This window comes from Aquarana catesbeiana, linkage group LG05 (assembly GCF_042186555.1).
Source record: "Aquarana catesbeiana isolate 2022-GZ linkage group LG05, ASM4218655v1, whole genome shotgun sequence".
NCBI classification, from domain to species: Eukaryota; Metazoa; Chordata; class Amphibia; order Anura; family Ranidae; genus Aquarana; species Aquarana catesbeiana.
Window position 1 is genome coordinate 583,085,631 of NC_133328.1, and position 21,499 is coordinate 583,107,129.

General features: G+C 46.6%; 1 protein-coding gene across 48 annotated transcripts in view; it reads left to right on the forward strand.

Moving 5' to 3' along the window:
• Positions 1 to 245: 245 nt before the first annotated feature.
• The window catches only part of RIMS2 (regulating synaptic membrane exocytosis 2), a 911,223-nt gene continuing 889,969 nt past the window's right edge, over positions 246 to 21,499 (forward strand). For 28 of the 48 annotated variants that reach the window (XM_073632100.1, XM_073632110.1, XM_073632087.1 and 25 more), the window contains exon 1: positions 246 to 669. In XM_073632100.1, coding sequence (XP_073488201.1) covers positions 506 to 669 — 164 coding nt within the window. In that variant the 5' untranslated portion in view covers positions 246 to 505. The remainder of the gene's footprint in view (positions 670 to 21,499) is intronic. The other 20 variants (XM_073632135.1, XM_073632116.1, XM_073632130.1 and 17 more) reach the window with 2 other exon arrangements.

Here is a 21,499-nt window from a genome sequence, read left to right on the forward strand (position 1 = left end):
CCATCTGGTGCTGATGGAGCCTCCGGAAGAAGATCTCTATCCATCCACCTCCTCCTCTTCCACCTAGCTGGGACCAACGCATGCTCAGCAGCCTGCCCTGCCATCCTCCTCCTCCTCCTCCTCCTCCCCCATCTCTCTCCAGCTGCTGCTGCTGCCTGTCACCCATCGCCTCTCTCCGGGCCCCTCCATTCACCATCAGGGACACCTTGTGGGGTGTAGGGGGGAGGGGGGACAGTGGGGAGTTTTTTTTTGTTTTTTTTTTGGGGGGGTGGTTGGGGGGTGTTGTGCTCCCCCAATAGCAGAGATGTGGAATGTCCCCCCCAGGAGCAGGCGGCCCCCATTGGACGGATCGGTGTGTTATTATTTGTAGCATTCTGTCTCCGATCGCCTGCGATTGTTCCATGGAGTGACATCCCTCCCCGCCCGCCCGGTGATCGGAGGAAGGATCGGTGTGATTTATGTCCTCAGCCGCCTGACGTTCAGTCCTCCTCGCTCATCCACCAACATGTCTGCTCCTGTCGGGCCCAGGGGCGGCCCTCCGCCTCCCGCACAGCCGCTCTTACCGGAGATGCCGGACCTCAGCCACCTGACCGAGGACGAGAGGAGGACCATCCTGGCCGTCATGGACCGGCAGAAGAAGGAAGAGGAGAAGGAGCAGTCTGTACTCAAGTAAGCCTGGCTTCCCCCCCCAACCCTCACCATGATGATCCTCTCCAACCAGGGGGGTCCTCTCCAACCAGGGGGGTCTTCTCCAACCATGGAGATCCTCTCCAACCAGGGGGGTCTTCTCCAACCATGCAGGGTCTTCTCCAACCATGGAGATCCTCTCCAACCAGGGGGGTCTTCTCCAACCATGCAGGGTCTTCTCCAACCAGGGGGGTCCTCATCAACCAGGGGGGTCTTCTCCAACCAGGGGGGGTCCTCTCTAACCATGCAGGGTCATCTCCAACCATGGAGATCCTCTCCAACCAGGGGGGTCCTCATCAACCAGGGGGGTCTTCTCCAACCAGGGGGGGTCCTCTCCAACCATGCAGGGTCTTCTCCAACCATGGATATCCTCTCCAACCAGGGGGGTCTTCTCCAACCATGAAGGGTCTTCTCCAACCAGGGGGGTCCTCTCCAACCTGGGGGGGGAGGTCCTCTCCAACTATGCAGGGTTTTATCCAACCGGGGGGGACCTTTCCAACTATGCAGGGTCCTCTCCAACCAAGGGGGTCCTCTCCAACCATGCAGGGTCTTCTCCAATCAGGGGGTGTCCTCTCCAACAATGCAGGGTCCTCTACAACCATGGAGGGTCTTCTCCAAGCATTGAGGGTCTTTACCAACCATGAAGGGTCCTCTCCAACCAGACCTGGAAGGATAGATTGGACCTGGAAGAACCCCCCCACATCCCCACATCTTCCTCCATCCCCTCCTCCTCCTTTCCCCTACCTCCATCCACTGATCAATACAAAAGGCCTGACAGTCCCCAGCTGCTGTGCTGGTCTTTATCTGGAGCCGTGTCTAGATGTCTTCTCCTTCCTGGTCCTCAGTTTTGGTGTGGGGGGCTCTGGGAGCGCTTATGGATTTGTTGAGCTGTCTGGATACATGTGTTTCCTCTCTGCTGTTATTTTGTGTCTTTGCCTAGGCTGCAAGGAAGGGGGGTGAGGGGGGAGATACATCATGGATGCGTACAGGTTCAGTGGTTGCCGGATCAATAGGGAGCCTAGGAGAGCAGCATGGCGGGTATTTAAAGCTGAACTCCAAGGAAAGGAAAAATGTTCGCTGGCCAGTGGGAGTTTCCAGTGTGAAAATGGTTAGTTTCCCATTTAGGTCTTGGAGGGCAGAAAAAGCCGTTTTAGTTACCTGATCCTCCAGGTTGTAAGACCGGTGCTGACTCCATACAGGTTGAATGGATGCCTGATCAAAAAGGAGCAGCATAGTGGGTACTTAAAGCGGAGCTCCAGGGAAGAAAAAACCCTCCCTGTTCAGTCGGAGTTCCCCATGTGGAAAGGAGTAAATGCATGTTTAGGTCTTGTGGGGCATAAAAAGCAGTTTTACCTACCTGATCCTTCAGTTGTTAGACCGGTCATGGCTGCGTACAGGTTCAGTTGGTGGCGGATCAATAGGGAGCCTAGGAGAGCGGCATGGCGTGTACTTGAGGCTAAAATCCAAGGAGTAGATACATGCTCCCTGGCCAGTGAGGGTTTCCTGTGTTGAAAGGGTTAAGGTCTTGGGGGGCAGAAAAAGCAGTTTTACTTACTGGATCCTCCAGGATGTAAGACTGGTTATGGTTCCGTTCAGGTTCAGTGGGTACCGGATTACTAGGGAGCCTAGGAGAGGGGCATGGCAGGTACTTAAGGCTGAAATCCAAAGAAAGGAAAAAACCTTCCCTGGCCAGTGGGGGGTGCCCCGTACAGAAAGGGTTAAATGAATGTTAAGGTAGGTGTTGGGGGGGCAGAAAAGGCAGTTTTACTTACCTAATCCTACAGGTTGCCAGTGGGGGGTGCCTGATGCGGAAAGGGTTAAATGCTCATTCCTGATGGATCCTCCAGGTAGTAAGACTCTCTCCTAGGCTCTGGCAGGCACAAGACATTTGAAATCATCAGGTCCAATGCAGAGCTCAAAACCCTGCATTGGATTTGCAGATGTGTGTATGTGTGGGGGTTCCCCTTGCGGAAAGAGTTAAATGTCCATGTAGGTCTAGGGGTCAATAAAAGCCGTATTATTTACTCAATCTTCCAGGTTGTAAGACCAGTCCTGGCATCCTTTGCTCCATAATTTTCTGGTGATGGCAGGTTCTTTGACATCATCAGGTCCAATGCAGAACCCAGAGCCCTGCATTGGATTTATTGATTAGTGTATGTGTTTTTTGTATCCGTTATTTTGTATCCTTGCCTAGGCTGGAAGGGATGAGATACACCATGGCTGTGTACAGGTTCAATGGTCTTCTGATCAATAAGGAGCCTAGGAGAGCGGCACAACAGGTCCATAAAGCTGAACTCCAGGAGGGACAAATGCTCCCTGGCAAGGTGGGGGTGCCTAATGCAGAAAGGATTAGATGCCCGTTTAGGACTAACGCAAAAAGCAGTTTTACTTACCTGATCTTCCAGGTCCTAGCATGCCGCTTCTCCCCTAGGCTCTGGTGGGGGCAGGTCCTTTGAAGTCATAAAGTCCAATGCAGAGCCCAGAGCCCTGCATTGGATTTGTTGATTTCTTTGTGAATACATGTGTTTCCTCTTTTATTTTATTTTGTACCATTGCATAGGCTGGAAGGGGGATGGGATAAAACATGGCAGAGTTCAGGTTCAGTGGTTGTTTGATCAAAGGGGTGCTAGGAGAGCGGCACCGCAGGTCCTTAAAGGGTTTTTTTCACCTTTAATGACATTTTTTAAATCAAAATTTTCTGTGCATGACAGTTTTAAATTAGAACTATAGGCAAAACTTTTTTTATTTTGGATAAAGTAAGGGAGGGTTGGAACCCCTGGCAGATTTTTTTCGCCATCTTTGACCCATTGGGGAGATTTCCTTCACTTCCTGTCCCATAGCCAAACAGGAAGTGAGAGGAAAACTACAAATTAAGGGAATTCCTTGGGGACCCCCCAGTCACCAGAACTAGGGTCCCCATTGGAAGATTTCACCTCTATTACTCTTCTGGGGACAATCCAAAATTTGGGATTTTCTTTTACTTTCACTTTCGATGATAATGGTAAACAGGACAAATAGAGAGGGGGGATCTCCTTTACAGGGACACAGACAGCAATAAAACTGACAGTCCTACTCCCTCTCCACTCTATTCAATACTAAAAAAAAAAGTTTTGCCTTTAGTTATACTTTAAGTGTACTCTCCTCCCATCCTTACATTTTAAGCTGCTTTTACAATGGGCTCCCCCCCCCCCCCCCCCCCCCTCCAGATGGCAGGACATCTGACCGCTGGATGTGTGGCCCCAACACCTCACAAGTGAGCCTTCAGCTATGAGTATCCGATTTGCCGAACCACGCATACGCAGTTCTCTCTCAATCGTAGAGTGCTGAGCTCAGCTGGTTTTGTGAGAGAGAGCACACTGCGCATGCGTGGATAGGCAAACTGCCTTCGTTTTTTAAGGTGAGGTGCTGGGGCCGTGCATCTAACTGCCAGACACCCTGCCATCTAGGCAGGTCGTAGAAGCAGGTTAAAAAAAGATCTTTAAAAAAAGGTTACCAAGCTCCGGCGGTCGCAGGTTCTCTGACATTATCAAGTACAATGCCCTGCAATTAAAGTGAAGATGCCAAGGGACAGTGCAGTGCCGGAGCAGAGGGAAGTAGAGGAGGGTGCCAGGCAGGGCCAGGACAAGGGGTGGGCAGGAGGGTCAGCTGCCTTGGGCGCAATGGATTACTGTAGGCATGGGGGCGCCTTCTTTCTCTTACAAGGCTGACCAGAGTAGTGACAGCGACATCACTACTCCTGTCAGCCCAGTGCTGGGAGTGGCAAGGAGAGAGTCGGGAGGCGGTGTGGGCTGTCCTATAGTCCTACTGCACCTGGAATGAACCAACCCTCACAAATTGTTGTAAGTAGCAAACTTTTTAAATTTAAAGAGACAGCACAAGCATGTGCCCATTATTAAAAGTGATTTTGACAAGCAAGTGACTGTTAGGCGTAGAACCCCCTAAGCTTGCACATCATGAATGGGGTGGGGGCACATTTAGGCATCTTTGCCTGGGGCACCGGATGACCTTATCCCGGCACTGCTGCCAGGGGTGCAGAGGATCGGATAACTAAAAGTACTTTTTCTGTGTCCCCCCCCCCCCCCCCCTCGACCTAGAGGAGCATGTAACCCTTGTAGTGTAGGGGCAACCCGCTGCAAGGGAGCTTTTTTCTTTTGTGGAGATGGCCTGGAGAGCCGGTTCACACTGATGTGATGCGGGAAACACGCAGGAATCGCTGCGTTTGCCGCATCGCACCGCAATCGCACTGTGTTCAATTGCGATCTGCTGCGAGTGTCAATTAAGAATTGACACCTCAAAAGCAGGTCGCGGTGCGTTTGCTAGAAATGGTTTGCATGGGTATGAACACCCACACTAACCGATTCCAGTGTGGCAAAAAAAAAAGGTGCCTGAACCTTTTTCGTGTAGATGTGGCGCGATTGAGCCATATAAAAGAATGAGCTCTAAACAGCACCGCACAGGCTGGCATGCGATTTTCGCAGAAATATGGTGCGATTCCTGTGCGAATCACATGCGATGTGACGCATCGCATAAATGCGAAGCTAGTTTTAAAGTAGATGTAACCCTTAGCTAAATTACATTGGCTTTGTTAAATCGCTGTGCATTATAAAAAATCGCCGCGCCTTTTTTCTTTTAGAAAATACAGGTTTCACGTGTTTTTTTATTCTTTTCTTTGCATCTTGGTGCTGCTGACCTTTTGCAGTCTCTTTGCAGCCACTTCCTGCCTTCAGGCATACACTTCAGTGGCAGCTGCAAGTCGATAGGTGTGTGTGCACAGGATGTGCCCATTTACATTATCGCTCTGTGTGCAGGCAGGGAGATGGTAAAGATCTTCTGGTAAAGTTACTCAGAACATTATATATTTTTTTTAGCAGATGCCTTAGAGAATAAAATGGCGGTTGTTTTTTATGTCACATGGTATTTGTGCAGCAGTTTTTCAAACGCAAAAAACCCACTTTAATGATTTTCAATACAAAAAAATAAAATATGTAACCCACTTTTTGGTAAAATATAAAAGATGATGTTACACTGAGTAAATAGATACCTAACATGTCATTAAAATTGTGCATGCTCCATTTGTAAAAAGGTCATATACATGCGTGACCTACAAATGCGTTCGCAAGCACAGGGGCACTTTAAAACTTTTTTTAGTATATTTACTAATTTTATTTTATTTTTTTAAACTGTTTCTTTACATTTTATCACTTTTATTGCTCTCACAAGGAATGTAAACATCCCTTGTGACAGCAGTAGGCAGTGACAGGTACTCTTTATGGAGAGATCAGGGGTCTATTAGACCTCAGATGTCTCCTCTGCCCTTAAAAGCATTTTTTTTCAAGTCTTCTATTTATTTAAAGAGGCAAAGAAATACGAAACACAGCATCCTCAGTTACATAAAAGAGGTGGTACAGTGGTATAGGATGAGCTTAATCAACATATTGTGTCATAAACAGAGTTTCCAATTACAATTAAGCATAGCATGTCAATCACGTCTATTGATCTTCACAGATAGCATCATCCCGTTGGAGGGATCGTGGTCGTAAACCTCTACACCTGGATCGTTAAATATCTACTTCACCGGGATTCAATGTGTTGCAATGGATGGTTTTGTGGACTCTGCCCCAACTTTTTCAAATATTATAAGCCGGTAGTAAGATATAGATCTATAGAAACAACACAATAAAAATAGGAACAGAGAAGAGAAAAAAGGCAAAAGAAGAGGAAGGAAAGAAAAAAAAGGGGGGGGGGAGAAATAGGGGAGAGGGGGGGTGGTGGATGGAGAGAAAGGGAATGGAGGGTAGTGGGGGGACAGGGGTAGGAGGGGGGGCAATGAATGCCATTGCAGTAAAAGCAGGAATGGTTGGTGGATAGCGCCAGTAGGTCACCGACATTTACCATGGCTCTACTAGGGTTGTTCTAATCCGCTGTGTCGCTTTCAAAGAGGGCCCGTCCCTCATCTGAGAAGACAAACATGTACCAGATTGTCCACATCTTAGTGTAACGTTCGCGTTGATGGTAGGCCGTGAGGATAAGATCCTCCATTTTGTTTATTTCTTCCACTTTTTTGAACCACAGGCCTATGGATGGAGGTTGTGTGGATTTCCAGCATAAAGGGATGTATGCCTTGGCGGCATAGAGTAGATGTCGAATTAATTATTTTTTATAAGTGTTGCTTTGAATGTTGGAGGCGTGGAGCAGGAAGAAGGCTGGGTTGTCTGGGATGGGGCGCTCAGTAAACTTCTGGGCAGTGTGCTGGATTGTTTTCCAGAACAGTTCCAGTTTAGGACATGTCCAGAAGATGTAGAGGATTGTTCCCCGGTCTTCCTGGCACCTCCAACAGCAATCCGAGGACGAGGGGAAGAACCTTTGTAGTTTTGCGGGAGTATTGTACCATCTAGTGACAATTTTAAAATTGGTCTCCTGTATCTTCGTACATATGGAGGATTTATAGGTGAAGTGGAGAATATTTTGTCTTTGATGTGAGGTAAAGGTACACTTCAGATCCTTCTACCATGTGTTGAGGCATTGCAGTTGAACTGTCTGGGTTTATGAGTTCGGATAGGGACGGCCACCTACTATGAGTGAGGACATGAGATGCTTGGAAGCAACAAGAATTCCTCAAGGGACAAAAAGACAGGATCTTGAGATCCGGGGATGAACAATGGGTTTTCAAGTATCGGGTGAAGTGGGGAGAGAACTGACATAAGAGAGGATCGTAGGAAAAGGGACAAGCAAATCCACGTAGTTATACCCACCAGAGGGTGGTTTTTCATGGCATTTGGCAGCGATTGGTGGCACCAAGGTGCCCTGTCTAGTGGTATGGTGCACTGAGACTGTCCAGGCGAGGCCATAATTTAGTAACCTAATGGTGATTCCATTCAATGAGTCTGGTCAGATGGGTTGCTTGATGGTATTTTCGTAAGTCTAGCACCGTTGGGCATCCATATAGTTTGGGTAGTGAGAGCTGTCGTCTGTGTAGTCATGGTCGTTTATGTGCCCAAATAAAGTTGCAGAACATTGCTCTTACTTGATCGAAGTAATTAGAGGGTATATGGATCGGCAGGGCCTGTAGGAGGTACAGGAATTTGGGGAGGATGCTCATCTTGAGGATATTGCACCTGCCGAACCATGAGTGTAGGCCCACATGCCACTTTTTAAGCAGTGCCCGAACGGTTTTCAGCAGTGGTGGGAAGTTCAGTGCAGATATTTGGGACAATTTAGGGGGGATGTATGTTCCTAGGTATTTATCCTAGGTTCGTCCACTTAAATTTACCGAGGGATGGCAGCAGGGTCTTGTAGTATTGAATAGTAAGACCGTCTGGTCCTGGGCTTTCACTAGTTTAGTAGTACCTATCGCACTTTGGATCTCATCTAGTGTGATACACTCATCCAGCAGTTTGCTCACCTCGGTGGATAAGTTTGGCATGTGAGAGTTGGCTAAGTAATCCACAACTTGGGTCTGTGAGGGAGAGTCTCTCTGGAGGTTATAAAGGGATGCATAGAACCCTTGAAATTCCCTCGCTATGTTTTGGGAAGGGAAACCTTTTGGCCTGAGGGTGACATTCATTATGTATGCTATGTAGTTCGCGAGCACCTGTTCTCTCAGGGATTTGTCCAGGAGTTTACCGCATTTATTGCCGGATTTGTATGATACCTTCCGGCAAACCCGTATTGCCGCTTTAGCTCTAAAATGTAACAGGTCAGAGATTTTTTTTTTTGTGTAGTATCAAAATTTCCGTCTCTAACAAGGGTGTCTGGGCGATTTTGTGTCGAGCTTCCACCAAACTTAATTTGTTAAGAATGGAGGTGATCTGTGAGGTGTGTTGTTTTTTGATGTGTGACCCATGTTTAATGAGCACCCCGCGGATTACCTCCTTGTGTGCTTCCCACACAATAACGGGGTCGCTCTCCAGTGTGTCGACCTGCAGAGATTAGTGTGGTAGCACAAGAATGTTAACACGCTCACCAGTTATATACTGGTAATCGAGAGCAGGCCTGCTTGGGGACATGGAAAGAAATAGCCATAAAGGGACTCACCAGCTACCCCCGACCACCCCGACCGTGACCATTAATGAAATAGCGAGTATAATAACGACAGGTACTTTTATCTGGCATGTATGAGCAGAAAACAAATGTCATATGGGACATACGGGTTGAAACAGACATTAACAATAGTAAATGGGAAACCCCCTCTTTAAATTCTGTTAATATATAACAATATAGAACAATAGTCCCCGCACCCAAGATCTAGGTATAAAGTTACTTTCCACCGAGAGCTGCATAGGTGTGGAGGGTACAGAAGCCACTGGGCCGAGGGAAGGCCCGTTCGATCCCGGGGATTGCACCCTCTCCCCACCGGGGTGGAGGAGAAGGAGGTATGTCTCTCCGTCCCCCTCGGCAAAGACCATCTGCGGCAAAATATGGTGCTTTACACAGGGTAGAGAACCTCCTTAGATGTGCCGCGGTGGCATCAGCATCAGTACAAGTGCACTCCTCATTCTGCAGTCCCTGCAGCACTGTATAAGCACTGTAGCACGCAGTGCCTGAAAACATTAGGCCCAAAGTCCTTGAAAAAATGTGGCGATACCTCCGCAGCTCACAGGGGAGCTGAGACTCACTCAGCCCCTACACATGCACACCGGAAGCACCCCCGGTGTAATCCGGAGGAGGCCGTTGCAACGAGGCGTGTCAGACCTAAAGGCCATCGGAAATGTATAGTTCAAGTGAAGCTAGTGGAAGTCACTTAAAAAAAAAAACATTAGGGCGCCAAGTCCCAGAGTATGCAGAAAACATAGTGATATGTTATAGCAATACAGCAACCAGATAACGATTAATTAGAGACAAGTGGTGAACAGTAACCCTGTAGTCAAAAAGTAGAGGACTGTTATCATCATGGTTAGGGTCAGAGTACCGTGTCATAAGAAAATCGTCCGTGAATATGTCTTGCTAGAAGAGCATCACAGAGTTCCGATCAGATGGTAACACAGACAAGGTCTTCAGGCTAGGCGCACACACATTAGGGAGCAAACCCCCCCCAGCATCTGTAGGCGAGCTGTTCAGACAAGTTAATTATCCAGGCTGGCAGGGAAAAGACCCAAGATCAACAGTTTTCGGCAGGAGAGTGGGTACGCTTGTTTAGCAGACTATAAGGGCATAGTGCAATGTCAGTGAGAAAGGCATGCATCATCCCCTGGCAGATCGGGGAGGGGGATAAGTAGAACAAGCAACTGAGGGGAAAAAACAGTCAACCTGTGTGGTGTGGTAAGGTGAGACAGTAACAAGGTAGGACAGTTATGACTCGCGTGATCCCGGGAGCCCGGGATCTCCTTCCGGGCGGGCTGGCTGGTTGTTCCGGTTCGCGGAGAGTCCCAAGCAGCTCGCCGGGTGAGAGATGATTTGGAGCCAATTCGGCACCTGCACAGGATTCGCCTCCAGGAAGGTAAAGAGGACAGGCAGGTCTGCTGGGGTGCGTAGGGTAAAGGAAGCCATTGCTTTGCGGAACGTGACCGCTAGTGGGTATCCCCATTGGTAAGTACAGCCTTGTCGCCTGGCCAGGTCCAGAACTGGTCTCAGTAGGGCTCTTCTCTGTAGTGTAGCCCTGGAGAGATCTGGGAGGTTCTTGATAGTAGCCCCATCGAATCCTACATTGCCATGTTCCCAGGCTCTGCGGAGGATAAGCTCTTTTTGGGAGTAACGGTGCAGCCTGCAGAGTACATCCTGGGGCCTGTCGGGGTCAAATGGTTTAGGCCTGAGGGTTATTTGGATCCGGTCCAGTTCCAGTGATGGTGGTGGGGCCTCCAGTACATCGTGGAAGATGGCTGTAACCGTCGCCTCTAAGTCCTCTGTTCCGGTAGCCTCTGGGAGACCCCGAAGCTGTAGGTTGTTGCAGCGACTACGATCCTCCAAATCCTCCAGGTGGAGCTACATGTCCATGGCTGTGGCTGCATGGGATGTCTGAGAGCGCTCCAGGGCTGACACCCAGTGTTCCAGGGAGGAGAGCGAGGTCTCACCGAAATCCACTCGGTCAGAAAGTGAGTGTATCTCCTCTCTCACTTGCTGTATGTCCCGGCTATGAGCTTCCTCAATGGGCAGGATAAGAGCCTTGATGTCTGATTTGGTAGGGAGGGCCTGCAGCATGGTATGGAGGTCCTCAGTCATGCTGCCTGAGTAGTGAGAGGGCCCAGCCATGGCGGAAGGCAGCCGATGTCCCTGGAAAGATGTCTGGGTCAGTAGATGGAGTAGGAGAGACAGGCAGGGATGGTGCCTCCTCCTCCATACAGTGTACACATGGAGCAGCTACAATGGTGCCTGGCAAGGTACGGTGCGGATCCTAGACGTATCGCTGGATTCCACTCCGGGGAGTGAGGGACCGATTCCCAAGCTGTCGATCTGATCCTATATCGTTTGGTGGATATCATGTGGTTTTAACAATGGCTAAAGGCAGTCAGGTTGTCGAGGTAGGCAGGGGGAAGCCAGGAGCACTCTAGAGACACGTCTTCACTTGGCCATTGCTAAGCCACCCCCCCCCCCTTAAAAGCATTTGATTACACCAAGATCGGTGTGATCGTATGCCTTCACTATTTAAAAATGACGCTGTTTACATCTGGTATAACCTACTATATCTCCTATATATCTATGGTATCACCACAGTCTCCGATCCTCCTCTGTTGTAAGCCGGGACCCCCTTCCACTGCCTGTAAAAGCAATCCAGCAGCTAATTAGCCACTAGGATCGCGTTTACATAGAAGAGAATCGCCAGTCAAAAAAACAATACCGGGATGATGCTTGGAGCTGTCGGCATCATCCCGGTATAACCACTTGCAGTCACTCATGTAGATGTACATGATTTGGCAGCAAGTAGTTAAAGGCATTTATATTGCGCCAATAATTTATGCAGCACTTTACTTACTGTACATTTAGATCAGTACCTTCCTTCAAGTAGCTTACAGTCTAAGGTTAATCTATCTCACATGTATACATACACATACTAGGGCCAGTTAATCTACCAGCATGTTTTTGCAGTGTGAGAGGAAACCCACACCAGCACAGGGAGAACATGCAAATTCCAGGCAGATAGCATCCTAGCTGGGATACAAACCAGGGACCCCAGTGCTGCAAGACAATGGTGCCAACCACCAATCTATGCTGCCAGCACCAGATATTATTTGAAATAAAGTTGCTCTGACTTTTGAAATTACATTTCCATGATGAAGATGATATGAGATTGTAGTGATTGGGTTTAAATCTACTTTGTGGTGTGATTATAAATAAGAGATCTCTGGTCTAAGCTGACATCCCTGGGTGAAGGGGGTGAATAGGGTTCAGGAGGGCAGTCATTTCACTATGAAGCCATGATCAAGAACACAGAGACATGACCTCAAACTAGCAAGAGGAACGGTCAAAACGAAGCACAGAAAGTATTGTTTTACTGAAAGAGTAGTTGATACTTGGAATAGACCTTCAGCAGAAATAGTGAGTCAGTCAACAGGAGGTGGATTCAAACATGCTTGGGACAAACATAGATCTACTACAGTATCCACTTGCTGACCGCGCACTGTACGTCTACTGCGACAGTGTTGGCTGGCTGCACAGAAGCATGTATATATACATGATTCTGCTCTCCCGGGCAGGGGGCACGTGCGCTGCTTGTGCTGTGATTAATCACAGCACAAGCCAAATCGCAGGTGCCGGTCAATGGATGTCTGCCGGCACTGGCTGATCAGCGAGGAGAATGACAGAACAGAGCTCTGCCTATGTAAACAGTGCAGAACTGCATCCTGTCAGCGGGGATGTGCTGCATTTTGTTTCCCTGCAGAGCATCACATCCCTTAGTGAAAGCACCATACAGTAAACACAAAAACACTGGCTAGGCACACATTTAACTCTCTGATCACCCTAAATGTTAAATCCCTTCCCAGCCATTGTCATTAGTACTCACCAGTGTCACTGATTCCCACAAAGTGTTAAAAGTGTCAGTTAGTGTCAGATTGGCTGTTGCAATATTGCAGTCCCACTATAAGTCGCCATTCGATTGCCACCATTATTAGTATATATAAAAAAAAAAAAAATTCCAGTATATATCCCATAGTTTATAGACCTTTGCACAAACCGATCAATATACACTTATTGGGATTTTTTTTTTACCACAAATATGTAGCAGAATACATATTGACCTAAATTGATGAAGAAATTAGATTGTTTATTTTTTTTTATTGGATATGTTATAGCAGAAAGTAAAAAATATTGTTTTTTTTTTTTTTTAAATTGTCAGCCTTTTTTGTTTATAGCGCAAAAAATAAAAATGCAGTTGTAATCAAATATCACCAAAAGGAAGCTCAATTTGTGGGGGAAAAAATGATATAAATTTTGTTTTGTTACAGCTTTGCATGACCACGTCATTGCAGCCTAAAGTAATGTAGTGTCGTATAACAAAACATGGCCTGGTCATGAAGGGTATACTCAGACCAAGAAGTAAAAAAAATATAAAGGGGCAAACTTAAAGGACCATTTTTTTTTTTTCTGCCATCACTCTTCTATGTTTGTAAGCCAGACCTATGAGATTCTCCACTCCTAGTGTTGACGTCTAGTATGAGGCTTTGGTTGGGTTATGACGGCTGACATCTTGTTCCATGAACACGGCCTATTGCTGCCGTCCGGATATGATCTGAATTCTCTGATTGGAATGTGGAAGGATTGTGCATCCTCAGAGCGATGGCTACAGGAGAGATTGGGGATGGTGTGCACAGCAAGTTCAGCACCATGGAGCTGTCCACCAGCACAACCACTGCTTCTGCACCCGGCCTCAGCTGCTGGATAACAAATATGAGTCCACTGTGAGTGTAGAGTCAACCGGAGAATGGATCAAGAGAGCCTGGAATAGGATTAAAAAGAAAGGGGAAAAATAGTGCAAAAATGCACCTAAACTAATGAATACATCAATGCAACAGATCCATATGATAGTTTGTATCTATAAAACATCATAACTACCACCACATACTGGGGTTCTCAGGTACATCCCATTGTGTGTAATTTCATTCTCAGTGTTATATACTGGGTGTGTGTATATATATATATATATATATATATATATATATATATATATTAGTGGGATGGTGTAGTTAGCTCTCGTGGTAGATTTGGATGATATTTTTAAGGGCCTGGTACCCTACTTTTATCTAAAAGAAAGCAAAAGTTTACAAACAAATGATTTCCCAAGCAAGAAAATGCCAAGCCACCTGGCTCATAAGCTCACTCAGCTTCAACGACAGTACCACGCTGTACTAGGGTTGCCATCTCATCCCTAAACCCGAATACAGGGACAATCCCCGCCATGTGGACTGAGTCTGTGCAGGATCCTCGAGTGACAAGTCTGGCTGGTTGGAAATACTCTACTATACACTTATCCTCCTCCCTCTTCCCCCCCCCCTTCTTTCCTTTTTTTTTTTGGAAATGCAGAACGAGCAAAAATAGGATAATTTTCACCCTGATAGTATGTATAACTGTGGATTGAGACCCACCTATAGGCTTATAGGTATTACTACTGTGTTATGTTTACACTCTCCTTGAACCATATCTCAACCTCCTTCTACTAAGCGACTATGCCTCATGTTTGATAACTGCAGGATTCTTCCACGCCATCTACAGAAGTCTGTCGATCCATCATTACTTTTCATTCCCTCCCCCTCTATATCTGTTTTATTTCATTACCCCCTCTTGTACTTGTGCCTTACATTTTTTGTATTGAAACGATCAAAATTTAATAAAAAAAAATTGTCAGTTATAAAAAAAATAAAAATAAACCCGAATACAAAAGTGAGTACACCCCTCACATTTTTGTAAATATTTTATTCTATCTTTTCATGTGACAACACTGAAGAAATGACACTTTGCTACAATGTAAAGTAGTGAGTGTACAGCTTGTATAACAGTGTAAATTTGCTGTCCCCTCAAAATAACTCAACACACAGCCATTAATGTCTAAACTGCTGGCAAAAAAAGTGAGTACACCCCTAAGTGAAAATGTCCAAATTGGGCCCAAAGTGTCAATATTTTGTGTGGTCACCATTATTTTCCAGCACTGCCTTAACCCTCTTGGGCATGGAGTTTACATTGTAGCAAAGTGTAATTTCTTCAGTGTTGTCACATGAAAAGATATACAGTGGAACCTCAAATTACGAGCATAAACCGTTCCAGGAGTATGCTTGTAATCCAAAGTACTCGCATATCAAAGCGAGTTTTCCCATTGAAGTCAATGGAAACGAAAATAATTCGTTCCGCATTGACTTCAATGGGATGCAATACCGTATGTGGCCAGAGGCCCGAGACACTTCGGCTGACCTCGGCAAACCTCGGAAAGACTTCCTACCCGAGATTTGCCGAGGTCAGCCTTTCGGGGACTGCTCGGCTCCGGTGCCCCCCCCACCTCAGGCCAAAAGTGGTACTGCACCCCGCTTTGGCCTGAATCGTGCGTGTTTTGCGAGACAACACTCGCAAACAAAGTTATGATTTTTAAAAATACAGTGCTCGTATTGCAAAACGCTTGTTAACCGCGTTACTCGCAGGTTCCACAGTATAATAAAATATTTACAAAAATGTGAGGGGTGTACTCACTTTTGTGAGATACTGTATTATTTCCAAGTGTAATTACCACATTAATCAGCCACAGAACCTGTGTAATGAATATGTGTTGGGGTTTAAAAGGATGAGGTGGCAACGCTACACTGTACCTCTTAGCAGTCTCTCAGACTGTGTTGTCCAATTCTCTTGGATACTTGTCTCTCAGTCTCTAGCCTTTGGACAACACAGTCTGAGAGACTGCTAAGAGGTACAGTGTAGCGTTGCCACCTCATCCTTTTAAAGCTGGGTTTACACTATGGCTACTTCCACACTGGAGCCGCCGAGCATTAGCGGTAAAGTGCTGCTCGTTTTAGCGTTGCTTTACCGCTGTTCAAGCAGCGCTTTTCGGCAGCTAGCGACGCTTTTAACCCCCCGCTAGCAGCCGAAGAAGGGTTTAAAAGCATCCGTGTTGCGGCGATTTGAAAGAGCTTTCCAGGCGCTTTGGAAGTGCTGCCCATTCATTTCAATGGGCAGGGTGTTTTGGGAGCGCTGTATACAGCGCTCCCAAACCGCCCCAAAGATGCTACTTGCAGGAATTTTCCTAACGACCCCCAAACGCACCGCCTCAGTGTGAAAAGTCACACTGAAATAAATGGGATGCCGTTTTCAGGCTTTATTTAGAGGCTATTTCTAGCGCTAAAATGCCTGAAAACCACCTCAGTGTGAAACTGGCCTTAATTCGGCATGGGGCACAGCAGGGGGTCCTGTTCACCATTTCAGGTCCGAATTTGTGCCTGAACTGGGACCTGAAACAGAGCCAAAGACGCACAGGACCCTTCTGAAGAAGGGTCCTGTGTGCTCCACGGCCGCCCCGGAGATGTGCGAACCGGCTGCATTGGGAGCCGGTCACAGTCTCCTGCCATGCGAATTGGAAACCTGCATCCAATTCGCATAAGTGTGAACCCAGCCTCATTCACTGCGCCCTGCTGCATGGCTGACCTCTGGCCTATGGATTGGGGTTTTCCTCACACCCCGATATGAGCCGACCTGACTCCTAGAACTGAGATCCTTTGTCTCTTGGCTTCTGGCTGGGCCTTCTGACCCCTCAATGAGACCTTCTGTCCCCCCCCACTGGGCGCTGTCTCCAAACTGGGAGCCCCGAGCTATCCTCAGACCTGAGTATACAACGGCCCTGCACACCGGTGTACTCAGCCTCCTGTGTACTCACCTCCTGTGTACTCACCTCCTGTGTACTCACCTCCTGTGTACTCAGGATTGTCTGTTCTGATCCAGAATTACAATATCAAGAGAAAGACAAAGACAAAGGAAGGCAGTATCAGTACTTTTGTAGGAGGCAGTTTGGCATTGTGCTTAGCATTTCTTCCTTGTAGGACAGGGGGGCCATGGTTTAAATCCTGGTCAGCACCCTGCCTGCATGGAGTTTACATGTTCTCCCAGTGCTGGCATGAGTTTCCTCCCACACTCCTGCCCCATTCACATTTTCTGCTTGAAGCTTAAAGTGGTAGTAAACCCGTCACAAAAAACAAAACAAAAACAACCCCTGCAGGTCAAAGTCATAACGTACTAATATGCACTGCATACTACTAGCACGTTATGACAGACTGACCTGCACACAGAGCCCCCCAGTACAGCTCTGTCACGGCTCCCTGACGCTTCCATCTTCACCCGATCTTCCTTCCGGGCTCACGGGCTCTGACTGTATGAATGGCCGGACCTGCGATGACATCACGCATACGCATGGGAGTCAGCGCAGCATGCCGTCCCTTCAAAGCGCATGCGCCAGTAACGTCAGAGGCTGCAAATGGTGCACATTTAGGAAATACTCACTGTACATGCAGGTTAGCCTTATTATAGGCTTACCTGTAGGTAGAAGTTAAAAAGTGGTCTTAACTTCCACTTTAATGTCCTAAATCACTCAACAAGGCAAACTCTATTCATCTCAATGGCCCCTGTTCACATCTGAACATTCTGTTGCCTAAACCAAAATTCCTGTCACTCATAAAAGTACAGGAGCATCTTTTTTTTTTTTTTTGGCAGATTGGGCTCGATAGACTTCAATAGGAATGACTGACAGTGTGTGACATGAGCGTAAAGTGCCAGTGCTTTCTATTGGCAAAAAAAAAAAAACACTTGAAGCTGTAAAATGCTTGTAAAACGCTTCTAAAAATGCCCAGAAACGCTCAAATAAAAACGCATGGAAGTCGCTTTGCTCAGGTGTGAATGCAGCCTGAATCCTGGTAGGTTAATTGGCTCCTTTCCAAAATGGCCCTAGTATGTGTATGCCTACACGATTGGGACCTTCGATTGTAAGCTCCTTGAGGGAGAAAGTGCTTACTAAATTATTGGTGTTACATAATTACCTGTAATAAATAAATTGGTGCTCAAAGGGCTTCCAGAGATGATAGGAGGATTATAAAACAAGTATTGTAAGCACTCAAAGGGCTTCAACAACAAGGAGGAGTGATATAGTAGCCTTATTGCACCAACGTTTGGGTAAGTCACATCTTGGCTGACTCACCGAAATGTTGGTGCAATAAAGCTACTATATCACTCCTCCTTGTTGTTGAAGCCCTTTGAGTGCTTACAATACTTGTTTGCTACAATTTACAGTATATATATATATATATATATATATATATATATGTGTGTGTGTATGCACTTTATATACGTGTATCTATATAATTAAGAAGCAAAGAGAATCTCTGCAGTAGATTGATAGATTGGAAATGTAATAGTTGGCAGTTGGGCTCCTGTGTAAATTATTGTCGGGTAGGCAGCCAAACTAATTCCTTAACAATATGTTGTGTCGCCATGGGTTGAGAAATATATATCAGCAGTGCTGGACAAATCTCAGAATTGGATGGATGTCTCAGATTAGTTCAGATGAGACTTGCCAAATGCATGAAGGGTATCTTAGGCCCTGTTTGCGTTTTATGTGCAGTACAATAAAAAAATCTTGCTTGCTGCATCTTAGACGTGCTTTCATGAAAATGCATGTTATATAGCGTTCAATGGTGATGTATCTAATATGCATGTAAAACACCTAAAAGGCACTGCACAGATGTGAACTAGCCATAAACTCAAAACCAAAAATGTTTCTTTTGTCAAGCTTCTTTTTATTTATTTTCACCCAGTAATCTTGCAAATAACACACTTCCTGCCCCTGGGTGGTTACGTCACTTCTCCACTGTATCTATGGAAGAACGCCATGGTTGTCATCCTGCTCTCCTGATATGGACTACAAACAGGTCCATATCTTTTCATCTCCAGGGTAATTGGTTGTTTTCAGAAGATAGATAGAAATTGTATTGTAACTGTACTGATTCCCTTTATATTGTAAAGCACTGCACAAACTGTTGATGCTATATAAATCCTGTACTATAATATTATTATTGTTATTACTAATAATAAGACAAAAGGAATACTAATGCAGCCACCACATCTGAGGACTGTAAGCTGCAAAATGTTGCACTTTTGTTTTCAGGTTTAGTTGTCCTTGATCCGATCTGCCCATAGAGATCAGCGGGGCTCTGACAGGTCCGTCTCTGCACAGTGAGCGGAGACGGACCTGGCGTATCTTCCTGGTCTTGTCCTGAGCGGCTGCCCTGCTGCATTGTGAACACAAGAGGTCGCTAGCTCAAAACTGGCACCATTCAGGGAACAGTTTGTATTTTCTCAAAAAAAGGAAAACCTACCTCTTCTGATTTGACAAGGTGGAGTGGCAGGGAGGTGACGTCATGATCTTCACCTCATCAAATCAATGAACACATTGCATTCACTGAGAAAATAGAAAGTGTTCTCTGGAAAGCGTCCCTATCACTATGGGGTCACTTGTACTCCAATAACGCCCTGAAAGACAGGGGTCTATACTTACCTTTCCTGTGGTCATTTGCTTCTATTCTTCCCGTCTGCAGCAGGTATTGGTCCCTTTGGGTGCATTGGATTCCTGTTACCCCCCCCCGCTGCATTCTGTGGTTTCTCCCATCGGTTTGTACAACCTATAGTGATTTATGAGCCAGTGGAAGGAACCACAGCATGTGGCAGGTGGAGTAAATATTCTATAGCTGCTGCAGCCGGGGAAGAAGCAAAGTGGTGATGTTTCAACAAATGGGTTGCTGGAAAGGTGTTCTTTGAGTGCAAGTGACTCTGTAGTGACAGGGGCCTCTCCTTCTTCCAACACTGACAGTCTCTGTAGTAGTAAAGAGAAACCACTGGCTGTGGAACCCAACAATTCTGGGAATATTAATATGTTTTAGAGAGCAGGACACCATAGGGCAGGCACCTCCGCTCTGCTCCAGGACCCCTCCAGTCTAGGGCCAAATAGCTAACGGCCTCCTGATCATTCTTCTGGTCCCTGCTCTTCTGCCCTTTGCTTTTCTTTAGGCTTCCATAGTGACCGGCATTTATGCTGGTTAGTAGAAAGGTCCAGGTTTGCCAAAAAAAAAAGCTAACAAGAAATTGCGGTTGCTATTAGTGCTATGGGTTTCGGGATCATCTATGGCCAGCTTCAGACTAATACATGTCATTAAAGTTTTTGTAAACCTCAGGCATAAAAAATAAACAAAGCATATCCCTCTATAGCAGTGATGGCGAACCTTGGCACCCCAGATGTTTTGGAACTACATTTCCCATGATGCTCAACTACACTGCAGAGTGCAAGAGCATCATGGGAAATGTAGTTCCAAAACATCTGGGGTGCCAAGGTTCACCATCACTGCTCTATAGTGTGCACTTATCTCAATTCAGAGCACTATGTTTCATTTCTGTCTGCTGCTTCATTCCTCTGCTATCAGCATGCATCACTTCTCACCGGTTTTCCTGACACCAAAAGAAAAAAGGTGACAGGGGAGGGACTTTCAGCTGATTGACAGCCTCAACTCTCTTCCTGTGTGCTTTGTGAGGGGGGTGTCTCCCTTCTTTCCAATCAGCTCTCAGAGCTCTCCCCACTGAGCTCTGAAGAGTGTAATTTCAGCTCTCCGCCCCCTTTTTTCTGAACTTCTAGACAAGCTTATAAATTTAGCATTTTGAATGGATGTAGGGAAGAGAAGACTGCAGATAGACAGATACAACTTTTGTAGGAGGATTTATTTCTTCTCTGTGTATCACCTGAGGATAGTCCCTTCACTGGAGGGTTTACAACCACTTTAAAGCAGAGCTCCGCCAAATTTTTTTTTTTTAAAAGTCAGCAGCTACAAATACTGCAGCTGCTGACTTTTAAAACATGGACACTTACCTGTCCGGGGCGCCCGCGATGTCGGCAGCCGAGGCCGAACCGTCTCTCGGTCCTCGGGTGCTGCCGCCTCCATCTTCGAGAAGGGAATCAGGAAGTGAAGCCGTGCGGCTTCACTTCCCGGTTCCCTACTGCGCATGCACGAGTCGCGCAGCGCAATACAGCTGGTCCCTGCTGTCTCTGGGACCCGTGTGTTTCCCAGCAGGCAGCGGGGGGGGAACAGGATGTGGCGTAAATAACCGCAGATTCTGTGGCTATCTACGCCGGAAGTGGGTACAGATACGTGTAATATACAGGTATCTGCACCCCCCTCCCCCCTGAAAGGTGCCAACTGTGACACCGGAGGGGGGGAGGAATCCGATGAGTGGAAGTTCCACTTTTGGGTGGAACTCCACTTTAAGTGTAGTTCTTTTTTGTAATCACTAGGGACGGTACTGACATTGAATGGAAAGTGTGCTGGGGGCCGATACATTTGTTGAAATCTCCATTTCTCTGCATCCCTGGATACCCTGCAGCTGTGATCTTCCCGCATTGTGAGGGTTAGTGCCGGTTCACACTGATGCGAGTTCATGACGAATTTGATGCGTCAAAAATATTCTAAATTCGCATGTCATCCCTAAAGTCATTGTTTTCTATGACCGTCGTTCACATACATGCGTTGCGATTCCTCTATGAATGCGATGCGATAAAAAAAAGGGTCTTGTGTGAGTTTACAGCGTTGCGTTGCGAATTTAGCCTCCATAGACATCAATGTAAATCGTTCTGGAATCGCATTGTTGGTTCAGATATGTGCGAATTCCACCACACTACTCTCCACAAAAAACAGGAAATACACAGGAAGTTAACACCCTTTTTTTTTTTCTATTATGATTTCATTGGCTAGAACATCAATCGCAGCTATGACCAACTCCTGAAATTCGCGTTAAAATCGCGGTAAAATCGCACCTCACACAGGACAAAAAAAACGGAACAAATTCGCAGCGCAGCGGTGTGAACCGGCACTTAATG